This window comes from Saccopteryx leptura, chromosome 1 (assembly GCF_036850995.1).
Source record: "Saccopteryx leptura isolate mSacLep1 chromosome 1, mSacLep1_pri_phased_curated, whole genome shotgun sequence".
In the NCBI taxonomy this organism is placed as follows: Eukaryota; Metazoa; Chordata; class Mammalia; order Chiroptera; family Emballonuridae; genus Saccopteryx; species Saccopteryx leptura.
This window is the reverse complement of record NC_089503.1, coordinates 14,973,683-14,986,600: the sequence shown is the minus strand read 5'-3', so window position 1 is coordinate 14,986,600 and position 12,918 is coordinate 14,973,683. Positions and strand designations below refer to the sequence as shown.

Sequence of the window (12,918 nt, the reverse complement as noted above, 5' to 3'; positions counted from 1 at the left end):
TCTAGTGAGAGAGGCCGATAATAAGGTAACTTTGGATCCCAATCAACAGCACCAAGAAAATAAGACAGGGCTGAAACGGTGGAGCAGAACCAAAGGTCACGGAGCTTCTCTGAGGAAATGAAATCTGAGCCGAGAGCAGAGAAACGGGAATGAACGAGTCTTGCAAAGAGCAAAGCAAAAAGGTTACAGTCTTGAGTGTGGCAAGGAATCAATTTATTTAAGGAACAGGAAGGAGGCCAGTGTGGCTGAGGTGGTGGGGATAGGGGGGCGGACTGGGAGGAGTCACAAGCTTCCCAAATTGCGAGGGTGTCCCCTGCACACATTCTCCAGAAATGCGCCTTCTTTACTTAGGTCCCAGGACATACGAAGAAGGTCAAGATGTGCGTGGTTTCGCTGAGCAAAATCTCAATTCAACACGAAAATGTGTACAGAGCCTACTGTGTACCAGTCACTCCACTCAAAATAGAACTCAGCTTTGTCTTCTCTAGACGCTGAGTCCAGTGATCCATCATCTTGGCCCATCAATCTTCTCCTCTGTGCACCTCCCCCTCCTAATCCCTCTGTCCCCTGTATGACTAGAGACACGTCTTCCCCGTGTCTGAGTCTGAGTCGACAGCTGTCCCACCCGGTCCCTCCGTAGCCCACCCTTCCGCAGCTGCTTTTTGGTCGGAGGAAGAGTAAAAGGGACTATTTAAAGAAACAAGGTGGTGGTGGAGGGTGGGGCAGAGAAGGCCTCGCCTGGGCTCTGGATGAACAGGGGAAGCCAGAGGGCTGGTGGTCATCCAAATGGTTTTCCAGGTCGCCAGGGCCGGATGACCGCAGGACGCACACTGCCGGGGTCAGGGCAGGAGGGACGCGCTATGATTGAAAGGTGCCACCTGTCAGATCTTCAGGGGAAATCTGAGCCTCCCAGGCCAGGGGGGAGTGTTGTACCAACAGGGCAGTAAACAATGCTCTTCAGAGGCTCAAGGTTCTTGAAATGGGGGTGGAGTGGAAGGAAGGAGGGGGGATGTGGAGGGGCAACAGAGACAGAAGAGCTGGGGGCTAGAGGCGGCCCAGGAGTGAGGCCACTCAGCGAGAAGGAGACAGCTCTCCAGTTCCCCGGGCGGAGGCCCCACAGGTAAGAGAGGCCCTGGGCTCCTTTCTAAGGGCCCCCTTCCATCTGCCAACCCCTCTCCCGCCTTCCAAGGGCAGAAGCCTCCAAGCCTCCCAAAGTTAGAGAGTTTCAGGCTTCTCTCTCATTTTCTCCACCACTGTGTGAACTCTATTTAGATGCCAGACCTCAGGGACTCGGGCTCTGCGGTGCTGGGCAAGCTGAGGTCACCTGCAGAGCAGCGGGCAGGTGGCCATCCACGCTGAGACCACCTGCAGAGCAGCGGGCAGGTGGCCACCCACGCGGAGGACCTGGCGGGCAGAGAGGCTCACCAGTTCCGCTGGGAGGGGAGGCAGACTCTCCAAGCACTTGGAGTGGCCTCTCTGAGGGAGCACCCCTGGCTGGGGTGGGCAGTGGTGGAAGTCTCCGGACCACCAGAAGGCAGATGGGGTGGCAGTAGGTCTGGCGGTATCGGCAGAATCACCAGATGTCATCTACACTACTTGGGGGCTGGAACTCGGGCTGCTGGGTCTTTTCCGTCGGGTCTGCCGAGAGCAGCAGGAAGAGGAGAGAGGAGCTGTCTGTAGTGCTGCTCCGGACACAGAACAGGGGTGGGAGGAAGGCTTCCTGGGGAAGGGAGGAGAAAGAAAAGTGGAGAGGGAGGAAGGAGTGAACAGAACTCGGCCACGGATGATGGTCCTCCCTCACCATTGAGGGGTCCCCTCACTCTGGGCTGGAGCCTTTGAAGGGACACTGGCTAAGGGCCTGGTGGGAGCAGCATCTTTGGCTCAGGTGCAGGGCTGGTTGTCAGGAGACCTGGGTTCCAGCTACAGTTTGGCCATTTAATTTTCTTCAGACTTTAGTCAAGGATCTTCAACGCCCTCAGCTTCCAATTCCTCATGTGTACAAGGGGGCCAGTCCCTCACCTGTTCCTGGGGGTGAGAGAGTGGGGAACGAGCCAGGTAAAGCAGGGCCCGGCGTGTGAGCTGTGAGCTCCCCAGAGGTGGTGATGCTGGGGCGGGGGGTGTTATCCTGGTGTCTGAGCACTCTGAGTTCCTTCTCTCCTCCTCTATTTATGACGAGCCTGGAGGGTGGGACACCGAGGCGCTAACCACGCAGCAGGACGGAGGTGTGTATGCTTGTATGTGTACACCTGTGCTTCCCTCCACCTGAGTGTGTAACATGCAGATGAAGGGGAAGATGGTTGTAGCACTTTGCTATGTCTTAGCCAGTTACCAGCACACTTTGAGATATAAGTTATCAACTTAGTGGCATTCAGTTCTCTTTGCTTTGTCTCACCAACTCAATGCCCTCATGACCAGGTCAGTGCCCTAATCTGACACAGGGCTGGGCCATGAGGTCCGCCTGCGCCGAACGAGCTGATGAGTCCCGAATGCTGCCTCAGGATCCTTCCTAGCCCTCCACCAGCCCTAGGCGGTGAGACCGGTTTTTACCTCCACACATCAGAGGAGCAGGAAGGCAGGTAGTTTGCTCAAAGCCACACAGTTAGTAAAGGGTGTGAGCTGGGATCCCATTGTAGGAAGACTCCCGAGTCGATGACTTTCACCACTACCCCATTCCACCTTCCGAACAAGAGCGCAGGTCAGGAATGGGTGGTGGGGGTCCTGCAGACCAGCCTTGGCCACACTTCTTCCCGCTAAACATGGCGTTCCTCAAGGGGGCGGTAGTGGTTCCTCAGGGAAACCAGCAAAAAAAGAAAAGAAAGCAAGGGGGGGGGGAATCCATGGTGAAAGAGGTTTGGGAAAAAATGAGTTAAATAAGGCTAAGCAAAGTTAAGATTTATTGACTACGGGGTATCTAAGTGCTAATGAAGTTGTCTGTTTCTCCAAGGGTAAAGCGTGGGTTCTTTCTGGAACAACTGTAGCCAGGGAATAAATTCCCTTCCCCCAGGCCCTATTAACGCCCAAGAAGACCCCAATTTTCTACAGAACACAGTTTGGGAACCCTGATGTAGGTCAATCCTGTCATTGTTGATGGAAACGGAGGCACAGAGGCAAAGGGACTTGTGCAGGTCTCAGAGTGAGTGCCGAGGAGATGGGGTCACGGCCAGCCCCTTGTGCATCCCATGTCCCGGCTCATTTGTCCCCTCTGACTGGGACACAGGCTGCAGCAGCTGAAGCATGAAGGGGGTCAGGCAGGAGGGGCGGAGCTGGAAGGCAGAGTGATCACCTTCACAGAGCCCAGCCTGCTCCCCAGGAAATGGTTGGGGGACTCAAATCCAGGGACCCCAGGACCCTGGTCTGGGGGCAGTAAGACCCAGGAACAGAGCCCTGGCCCCCGTCTGCCTGCCTGTCTTCCTACCTCTGTCCCAATTACACAGGCGCCCTGGGTACTATCACCCAGAATGACGGCCCTGCGGAGGGCAGGAGGTATTTTTAGCCAGTGACAGGAGTGCCTACTTTTTTTGCTGCCTGAGTCATGCCCTGAACACCGTTTGGGGTTTGTTTTCTTTGCAAACAGACCCCAGGAAGGGCAGGGGGATGAAGGAGGTGGCCCTGCACCCCACCCACCTGTTACTGTAGATCCTAGAGTCCATACAGTACTTGAATAGGAATCCCCGTGCTAAGGTGTCTAATGTCTCTCCCCTCACCAACCCCAGGCAGCTGGAGGATCAGATTTCCCTGTGGAGGGCAGAGAGAATAGTTTCTACTCTTCACCAGAGGAAACTCCTCCATGCCCAAGCCCACCTTTTCCAAGAGCTAGACGCTAACAGAGCAGGCAGAGACTCAGGCACCGGCTGGCCCAAGGTTTCCCAAATTCCAGGCATTTTTATACCACTTCCATGACTTAGCTGCATCTGTACCACCTGTATTCTGCTTCCTGAATATCTTCCTCTGAATTAACTCATTTTTAAATTCAATATATGGGGCCTGGCCAGTTTGCTCAGTGGATAGAGCATCCGCCCGTTGTGCCGATGTCCCGGCTTTGACCCCTGCTTTTCTTCCCCTCCCTCTCCCCCTTCTCTCTCTTCCCCTTTCACAGCCAGTGGCTGGAATGGTTCAAGCACTGGCCCTGGACACTGAGGACAGCTAGGTTGGTCAGAACAATGGTCTCAGGTGCTAAAAATAGTTTGTTTCGAGCATCGGCCCTATATGGGGGTTGCCAGGTAGATCCTGGTTGGGGCACATGTGGGAGTCTATCTCTCTATCTCCCCGTCTCTCACTTAAAAATAATTACAATAATAATAATTAAATTCAATAAATTTTTTAAAGAAAAGGTTATATCGCTATGGGAAATGGAAACAGTGGAGGAAAAAAGGTATTAAATTCTGTCTAGGTGCTCCTGCCTGCTCTGGGCTCTGAGCCTGAGGCTAGCTCTCTCCACCGGTGTCACAGAATATTCATATCAAATTGTAACTGCCTCACAGCTTAATGAAAAAGAAGCAAAAGTTATTGAAAAGGCATTATGTGACCTAATGTTCTTAAAGCCCAAGCGACATCCTGCAGAAGGTGGGTAGGCGAACGCTACCTGACACCAAGTCAGCACAGCCCACACCCCACCTCCCCACCTCTGGGGGAAGCAGCACTCCGCGCTTCACTGTGCCCCGGGGGAGTGGCTGCACGGGCCACAGGTCCCCAGACTGAACCCCAGGCCCCCAGACTCTGGGCCAGCCCCGTCCGAGGGCGGGCCTTCGCCTCACGCAGGATGGGGAATGACTAGGCCTGCCTGTCTTGTCTTTCCAGAGATGGAGCAGAAGGAAGGGAAGGCCTCTGAGGATGGGACCGCTGTCTCCCCAACCGCAGGGACCCCGGAGACGCCGGGAGGTGAAGCCTCCGCAGAAGTGGAGGCCCAGGGCACTGCGGAGAGCGCTGTCACAGAGGGGCCTCCGGGTGGGGCGGGAAAGCAGGAAAGGGCTCCAGCCCAGGACGGTGGTTCAGCTGAACTCCAGGGGGGCGCCAATGGGTTGGATGGGGTCAAGGTAGAGTCCAGGGTGGAGGCTGAACTTCCAAAGGAGGACGGTGGGAAGGAAGAGACCAAAGAGGCTCCTCAGGAGGTGACTGACAGGAAAGAAGAGACCAAACCTGAACCCACGGAGGCTGAGGGCAGAGAGGGAACGGCGCTGGCCTCTGGGAAGCGGGGGGCTGAGGAGAAAGCAGCCAAGCCTGACCCCGAGGAGAAAGCTGACATGGAGGACGAGGCCCGGGCTGAGCTGGAGCACATCCCTGGGGAGCAGGAGGCCAGGGCCGGGGCCAGGGAGGCCGGCGGGGAGCAGGAGGCCAGGGCCGGGGCCAGGGAGGCCGGCGGGGAGCAGGAGGCCAGGGCCGGGGCCAGGGAGGCCGGCGGGGAGCAGGAGGCCAGGGCCGGGGCCAGGGAGGCCGGCGGGGAGCAGGAGGCCAGGGCTGGAGCCAGGGAGGCTGATGGGGAGCAGGAGGCCAGGGCCGGGGCCAGGGAGGCTGATGGGGAGCAGGAGGCCAGGGCTGGAGCCAGGGAGGCCGGCGGGGAGCAGGAGGCCAGGGCCGGAGCCAGGGAGGCCGGCGGGGAGCAGGAGGCCAGGGCCGGAGCCAGGGAGGCCGGCGGGGAGCAGGAGGCCAGGGCCGGAGCCAGGGAGGCCGGCGGGGAGCAGGAGGCCACCACGGCCTCCCAGAAGGAGAGCACCAAGGTGGAGGAGCCCAAGGCTGAAGCCCAGGAGAAAGCCAGCGCCCCAGAGGCCACGTCGGCCTCTGAGAAGGAGGCTGCTCTGGAAGAGGAGGCCAAGGCCGAACCGCAGGACAGTGTGAAGAAGGAGGTGATGAGCGAGGCAGAGGAGAGGAGGGAGGAGGTCCCACAGGGAGGTCCCCAGGGAAGCAAAGCCCTCTGCTTTATTTCCTGGGGAGGGTCCAGTCTTCCTCCCAGGATATCCAGAGCCTGGTGGCCGGGGTGCTGCACTGGGTCCCGGCTGCCTTCCTGACCCTTCCCAAGTCTTCTCAGAGCCTTGGGGGCTTGTATGACCATGAGTTCACCCAGATCGTGTTGGTTCCAGGAGCCAGGGGGTCCCACTGAAGAGCAAGACCGGGATGTGGAGAGAGAGTCAGAGGAAGGGGCAGGGGTGACTCCCAGCTCCCCCGAGGAGTGGCCCGAGAGCCCCACAGAGGAGGGTCAAGGCCTCAGTCCAGGTAAGTGAGAGCCAGGAGCCCACGAGGCTGCTGTGGGGGCGCCCCTGAGGAGAGTGCAGGGAGTGGTCACTGTAGCCCCCACTTCCCTCCCCGCTGCTCTTTCCCTGCAGATGGGTTAGGCCCAGACACTGCAGCTTCCGAAGAGAACTGTCCCTCAGCCAGGTAATGTCCAACCCCAGGGCCACGGCTCCAAATCCCACTAACACCTGCTCCCTTCGAAGTCCGCCCTCACCTGGGCCTGGGCCTCCGCATAGCATCTGAGTTTGAGAATCCCAGGATTCCCGGCAGTCAGCCCCTTTCCCATGGCAGAACCCAGAAAACCACAGGAGCCAGATCTTGGGACCAAGGGAGCATGCAGCACACCTGGTCCACCTCCCCTCCATCACTGGCCTCTCAGCATCCCTGACAGGTCTTAGGGGGGCCTCGCCTCGCCGCTAAGTGTGTTTGCATGGTGTCAGCACCATCCCTAGAGCGTGAGCAGAAGGCCTGAGTTTGGACAACGACTCTGCCACTTACCAGCTGTGTGACCTTGGCCATGGCACTTCGCCTCTCTTCATCTGTGAGGTGGACGCAGTAATTGTACCTCCCTCATAGGATTAGAGTGAGGCTTAAATGATGTAATGTTTGTTGCCCAACTTCAGTTATTAAAAGAATCTTCCTCTGCCTGATCGGGCGGTGGCGCAGTGGATAGAGCATTGGACTGGGATGCAGAGGACCCAGGTTCGAGACCCCGAGGTCGCCAGCTTGAGTGAGGGCTCATCTGGTTTGAGCAAAAGCTCACCAGCTTGAGCCCAAGGTCACTGGCTCGAGCAAGGGGTTACTCGGTCTGCTGAAGGCCCACGGTCAAGGCACATATGAGAAGGCAATCAATGAACAATTAAGGTCTTGCAATGCGCAACAAAAAACTGATTGATGCTTCTCATCTCTCCGTTCCTGTCTGTCTGTCCCTGTCTATCCCTCTCTCTGACTCTCTCTGTCTCTGTAAAAAAAAAAAAAAAAAAAAAATTAAAAAAATCTTCCTCTGTTTTGATCTGAGCTCTACGTCCGTGTCACATCTTAGAGAAAGACAACTGGACACTCACTGAGCTCTCAGGCAGCCCTGTGGCAGGCAGAACGGGGTGCTCTACTCCCCTTCCTGCTCAGCCTTAGAGCCATCTTGTCAGGTAGGTGTCTTCTTGCCCCCATTTTACAGATGAGGAAGCGGAGGCTCAGAGAAGTAACGTGATCAGTGTGCCAAGATCACACAGCAAATAAGAGGCAAAGCCAGGATTCAAACGCGGATCAGACCTCAGACCCGTCTCGTTCTGCCGTCACATCCCAGCAGACCACACACTGCCCAAGTTAGACTGAGCCTCATTATTCCTTCCAGCCCCTCTAGTGCTGGGCACAGAGGAAAGGCCTGCAGAGAGTGGGTGCCACACTGTGCACACCCCTTCAGAATGGAGGGACCCCACCCCCAGCCAGCCCCTCCCCCTCCCTCTACTGGCTGGTCCCAGCCCCTCTCACTCCTCTCTGAACCTTTTCATGTAGTGAGTCTTCACCCAGCGAGGCGCCCCAGAGTCCCACGGAGCCCCCTCCCTCACAGGAGAAGAAGAAGGAGAAGGCGCCAGAATGCAGGGTGCCAGCCGCTGCCCGGCTCCGGGGGGCCCGTGCGCAGAACCGCAAAGCCATTGTGGACAAGTTTGGCGGGTAAGATGCAGGCTAGAAGCTGGCGGCGCTGGGCTTTCCCAGGCCAGGGTGAGAGGGCTGACACCTGGACAGGGCCTCCTGCCTGACGGGGCCCTCGGTGGCCCCTCTGGGCTGGCCTTCTGCGTCCTTCCCCTCCCAGGGCAGCCTCGGGCCCCCCCGCCCTGTTCCGGAACACGAAGGCAGCAGGGGCAGCCATCGGTGGTGTCAAGACCATGCTCTTGGAGTGGTGCCGGGCCATGACGAGAAACTACGAGGTGAGCAGGGGACAGGGACCCTTCCCCGGAGTGGCAGTGCAAAGCCCAGAGGCTGGGAGGCTTAGGGGGCCACGCCCAGGCCCTGTGCCCCAAGATTCACCGAGGACGCCCTTCCCCTGGCCCGCAGCACGTGGACATTCAGAACTTCTCGTCCAGCTGGGGCAGTGGCATGGCCTTCTGCGCCCTCATCCACAAGTTCTTCCCGGATGCCTTTGACTACGCCGCGCTCGACCCCACGAAGCGCCGGGAAAACTTCACCTTGGCCTTCTCCACCGCAGAGTAAGCCACAGCCCGGAGGGCCGAGCCACGGGGGGCGGGGCCTTGGGTGCGTAAGGGGCGAGCTGCCCTCGCAGGGGTCGGGGAATGTGGCCACGCGTTGGTGCAGCCAACAGACAGCTTTTGATCACCGGGAATGGTTTCAGGACAAAGCAGGGGTGAATCGGTAAATTCCTGCTTGCCCATGGCTTATACTCCAGGGGGAGAGAGACCGTAAATACACACCCATATGAAATATCATGCCAGGAGTAGGTGCGGCAAAGACAACGCCGCCAGGGTGAGGGACCTAGCGGAGGAAGGTCAGGTCTGCTGGTTTAGAAGGGGTGGAGATCTGGGATCAGATTACAACTCGGCCGTTTGTTGGCTGTGTGATTTGGACAGGCTCCTTTACGTTTCTGAGCCTCCATATTCTGATCTTTAAAATGGGTACAAGGTAGCCTTACCTGTGGTGGCGCAGTGGATACAGCGTCAACCTGGAACTCTGAGGTCGCAGGTTTGAAACCCTGGGCTTGCCTGGTCAAGGCACATATGGGAGTTGAGGCTTCCTGCTCCTCCCCCCTTCTGTCTCTCTCTCTCTCTACTCTCTAAAATAAATAAATTTTTCAAAAAAGTTAAAATGGGTACAAGGCTGCTTCTTCTGCAGGACTATTGTGAAAATTAAGTAAATACCTAAGTCAAGTCCCTATAACAGTGCCTAAACCACGGAAAACACTTCAAAGATATCTTAGCTGCTATTCTTTTATTATAGTGAATGACAGTATAGATGTTATAGTAATTATTCAGTTTGGAACCTGGAGGAGGTTTTACTGCTGAGACTCACAGAGCTGGATGACAGGGGTGGTGGTGGGATGGAGAAACGGATAGTGCTAGAAAGGCAGGAAGGGTGTGGGGAACAGTCTGAGAAGCAAAGACAGTACCGCCGGGTGGGGTAGGGGCAGGGCTCCCACCACCAAAGCACTAAAGCTGGCCTCAGCCCGACGCCTCCATCTCTACCCACCAAGGTCTGAACACCTCCTGATGGCCTTCGGGCTCCCAAGGAGCTCATGTCAGGAGCGTCCATTTTCTCTGGCTCCAGGGAGAGGCTCTGACCCACATAGTAGAGACAGGACAGTACAGAAGGTGTGGTCAGTGATGGCAACTCTTTCACCCTGTGGGGGGGGGGGGGTATTTTTAAAGCCCTGGGACAGGGAAGAGGTCACTGCAGATGTTAGCAGCACCTTGGTCCAGGAGGCTGAGCCCTCTGGTGGTTAGATCCCGTCCAGGCCTCACCGCCAACCCGCAGGGAAGCCTGGGTCAGCAACCTTCCCCTCTCTGGGCCTGCATGTCCCCATCAGCAAAATGAGGTTCGATAGTAATCTGTGATTTTCAAATGTTTTTTATTTCCACAAGCAGATTCCTCAAACAAAATATTAAGTGAATTGCTAACATATAAAACAGAATATCTTTTTAGGTTAGGGCGATTCCTGGAGCTTAGCACCCAATGGTCCTTTCCAAGATGGTCCCTGAAGCATATCTGTAGGGCCCTGGGGCACCAAGGACACCATTTGGAAACCACCAGACACGATGTTCCAGAAGACCCCTTTCAGTTTCATACTATCCTGAGGGTTGAGAGTCCTGGCGTGGGGGCCGGGGGCTTGGGAGCGCCATGTCCTGCTCCGGGCTCAGAAACACCTTTCACAATGATGAAAAGCCACGTGAACTGAGTGGCCAGCTGCCAGCCAGGCCTTCTGCTGAGTGTTTTCCTGGGCTTATCCCATTCAGTCCTCACAGCACTCCAGCGTGCGGCTACACGCGGAGATGTCTGTGACCTCCTGGGGTCGCACAAGAGGGCTGGGGCAGACCCGGGATTTGCCAGTGAACCCCCTATTCAGCGCTGAGAGCTCCAGGTGAACAGCAGAAGGGGGTGCAGCTCCGCCCTGACCAGGCATCCCATGGTCATGGTCCTGCACCTGCAGCTGCCCTGCCTCGGTTCCCAGCCAGGCAGAGCCACAAGAAGGCAGTGGTAGTCAGCAATGATGCCGGGCTGACCAGAGGCGTCAGGCCGCAGGGCAAAGGGTGTGGTGGAGACCATGGGGTTGGAGGGTGGAGAACAGAGATTGAGGTGCGGAGTTTGAATCCTGCCTCCTCCCTCCTCAGCTCTGTGACCCTCGGCAGCTGACTTAACCACCCCTCTGGGTTAGGGTGAAGATTAAGTGTGCCAAGTAAGGGGCCCCTGGCAGGGCCCGTCACATCTTCTCACCCCGTCCTAGAACTCTCCTGACCCCTATGCAGTCCCGGGATGCCAGGGGGGAGCAGCCAGTGCTGAAGCCCCCGGTGGGCTCCATCAGCCATGCTGCTAGGGGAGCTGGACCCCCTCTTCTGTGTAGGGGGACAGGACCCACACCCAGAAGCCGAGATCACTGCGTTGGTTGCAGGGAGCCCGTCTCATTCTTCGAAATCCTCCGGGCTGTGCTCCTCTGCCAGCACCCAGGCCGGTCCGGCTTGGGTTTCGGCCCAGCTGTCTCGGCCCCAAGAGAGGATTTCCGCTGGGACCTTGGTTTCTCCTACTGCCAGTGCCCTCAGCGGTTTGGCAGACTGGGGCTGCTGAAGCCTGGCCCCACGGCAAAGATGCCAGAGGCGCCAGGCCGGCCTGGGGCCAAGTCCTAGACATGTCACTCCCTTGACCTTGGGCAAATCACCAAAACGCTCCGAGTCTCCAGTTCTGCTGGTTGGCGATGGAGAGGAGGTTAAATGGGACCATTCCAGGGAAATTGACAAAGCACCTGGCACAGGCAGCAAGGCCCCAACAGTGGGCAGCTCAAACTATCAGCCTCAGGAAAGCCAGGAGTGGCACATCGCCCCAAAGAGCAGCTGGGAAGTTAGAAAAAGAGGACTTGCCACTAACCTCTATACCAGGGGTCCCCAAACTACGGCCCGCGGGCCGCATGCAGCCCCCTGAGGCCATTTATCTGGCCCCCGCTGCACTTCCAGAAGGGGCACCTCTTTCATTGGTGGTGAGAGGAGCATAGTTCCCCTTGAAATACTGGTCAGTTTGTTGATTTAAATTTACTTGTTCTTTATTTTAAATATTGTATTTGTTCCCGTTTTACTTTAAAATAAGATATGTGCAGTGTGCATAGGGATTTGTTCATAGTTTTTTTTATAGTCTGGCCCTCCAACGGTCTGAGGGACAGTGAACTGGCCCCCTGTGTAAAAAGTTTGGGGACCCCTTGCTCTATACAGTCCCTCAGACACTTCAAGCATGGCCGCCTCAGGGCCTTTGCATACACAAGCTATTTCTGTTGCCTGGAGTCTTCCTCCCCCAGATATATACATAATTTACTCTTTAAGAGGCCTTCCCTGAGCACCCTTTTAAAAATACCACCAACACAGGCACATACCCTGCCTCCCTTTCCTCCTAGCACCTCTCACCATCTGAGGTACCATCCATTTCATGTGTTTGATTACTGTCTTACCTTCTGCCAGGAGAAAGCTGACATGACAGCAGGAAATCTGGGTTTTATTCAGTGCCGAATTCCTCAGTAAATACACGGGGACTGAGTGAAGATGGAGATGGTGCAGCTATAAGCCAACCCTCTGGCTAGGATCGGGGTTCTGTCCTTTAAGCTCTTCCTGAGGGGCCTGGCCTTCCAGAGGACTGGCATGGGAGCATGAGGGAGGGGTGGGCTAATGTAGAACTAGAAATCAGAGGACCCCGCGCCACGCGAGGCCACAGGACAATGAAAACATGGGAACCAGACCAAGCTGAGTGTGAGTTTTGACTCTGTCAGGGCCTCAGTGTTCTCATCTATACAATGGGATAGATGGCTTGGATGACTCCCAGTTCCAACACCCACAATTTGTCCTTGTCGGGCTGCCCCATTTCCTCCCCTCGCTCCCACGTTCTTCACCTTGGCCCTGATCCACGCCCCACCCCACCTCTGCCTCTCAGGAAACTGGCCGACTGCGCCCAGCTGCTGGAGGTGGATGACATGGTGCGGCTGGCAGTGCCGGACTCCAAGTGCGTCTACACCTACATCCAGGAGCTGTATCGCAGCCTTGTGCAGAAGGGACTGGTGAAGACCAAGAAGAAATGAGGAGCTGAACGACCATGTGGGCAGAGATGGGCAGGATGTCCAGGTGACCAGCCACAGCCCTTCTGCTCCAAGGACAAGAGAGCCAGGGCTTGAGCCAAGGCAGGTGGTACCAGTCTTAACTGCACTAAAAGTACTTTTGTAAAGTCCTGTCTAGCCTCTCAGTGCTCCCTCCCTAGCCCAGCCAGGAACCTCTCTCACTCTGGCAAACCCCAGCTGCCCGGGCGCCTCACCTGACATTGCCTCACCCGCCACAATCCTTTCTACAAGCATGAAAGGCAGTTGGGAAAGGACAGTGGCTTGGGTCCCACCACTAACCAGCTGTGTGGCCTTGGGCCAGTGAATTAACCTCTCTGAACCTATTTACCTTCTGACTGTGGATAAAAGGAGTTCAAACCTCATGAAGGTGTTGCAAGGGT

At 56.6% G+C, this 12,918-nt stretch overlaps 1 protein-coding gene across 1 annotated transcript; it reads left to right on the top strand.

Annotated features, from left to right (window-relative positions):
* Positions 1 to 978: 978 nt before the first annotated feature.
* Positions 979 to 12,825, top strand: SMTNL1 (smoothelin like 1). Its single transcript, XM_066361533.1, has 8 exons — positions 979 to 1,120; positions 4,798 to 5,840; positions 6,075 to 6,207; positions 6,318 to 6,369; positions 7,738 to 7,896; positions 8,036 to 8,150; positions 8,278 to 8,429; positions 12,358 to 12,825. Exons 2-8 carry the CDS (start codon positions 4,800 to 4,802, stop codon positions 12,500 to 12,502), a joined length of 1,797 nt encoding a protein of 598 aa, XP_066217630.1. The 5' UTR covers positions 979 to 1,120; positions 4,798 to 4,799; the 3' UTR covers positions 12,503 to 12,825.
* Positions 12,826 to 12,918: the final 93 nt, after the last annotated feature.

Bases quoted from the DNA above. Each gene is read 5' to 3' on its own strand.
- SMTNL1 (XM_066361533.1), top strand. From the start codon at position 4,800: ATGGAGCAGAAGGAAGGGAAGGCCTCTGAGGATGGGACCGCTGTCTCC. The intron at 5,841-6,074 runs GTGATGAGCGAG...TGTTGGTTCCAG, and splicing joins AGGACAGTGTGAAGAAGGAG to GAGCCAGGGGGTCCCACTGA. The intron at 6,370-7,737 runs GTAATGTCCAAC...CTTTTCATGTAG, and splicing joins GAGAACTGTCCCTCAGCCAG to TGAGTCTTCACCCAGCGAGG.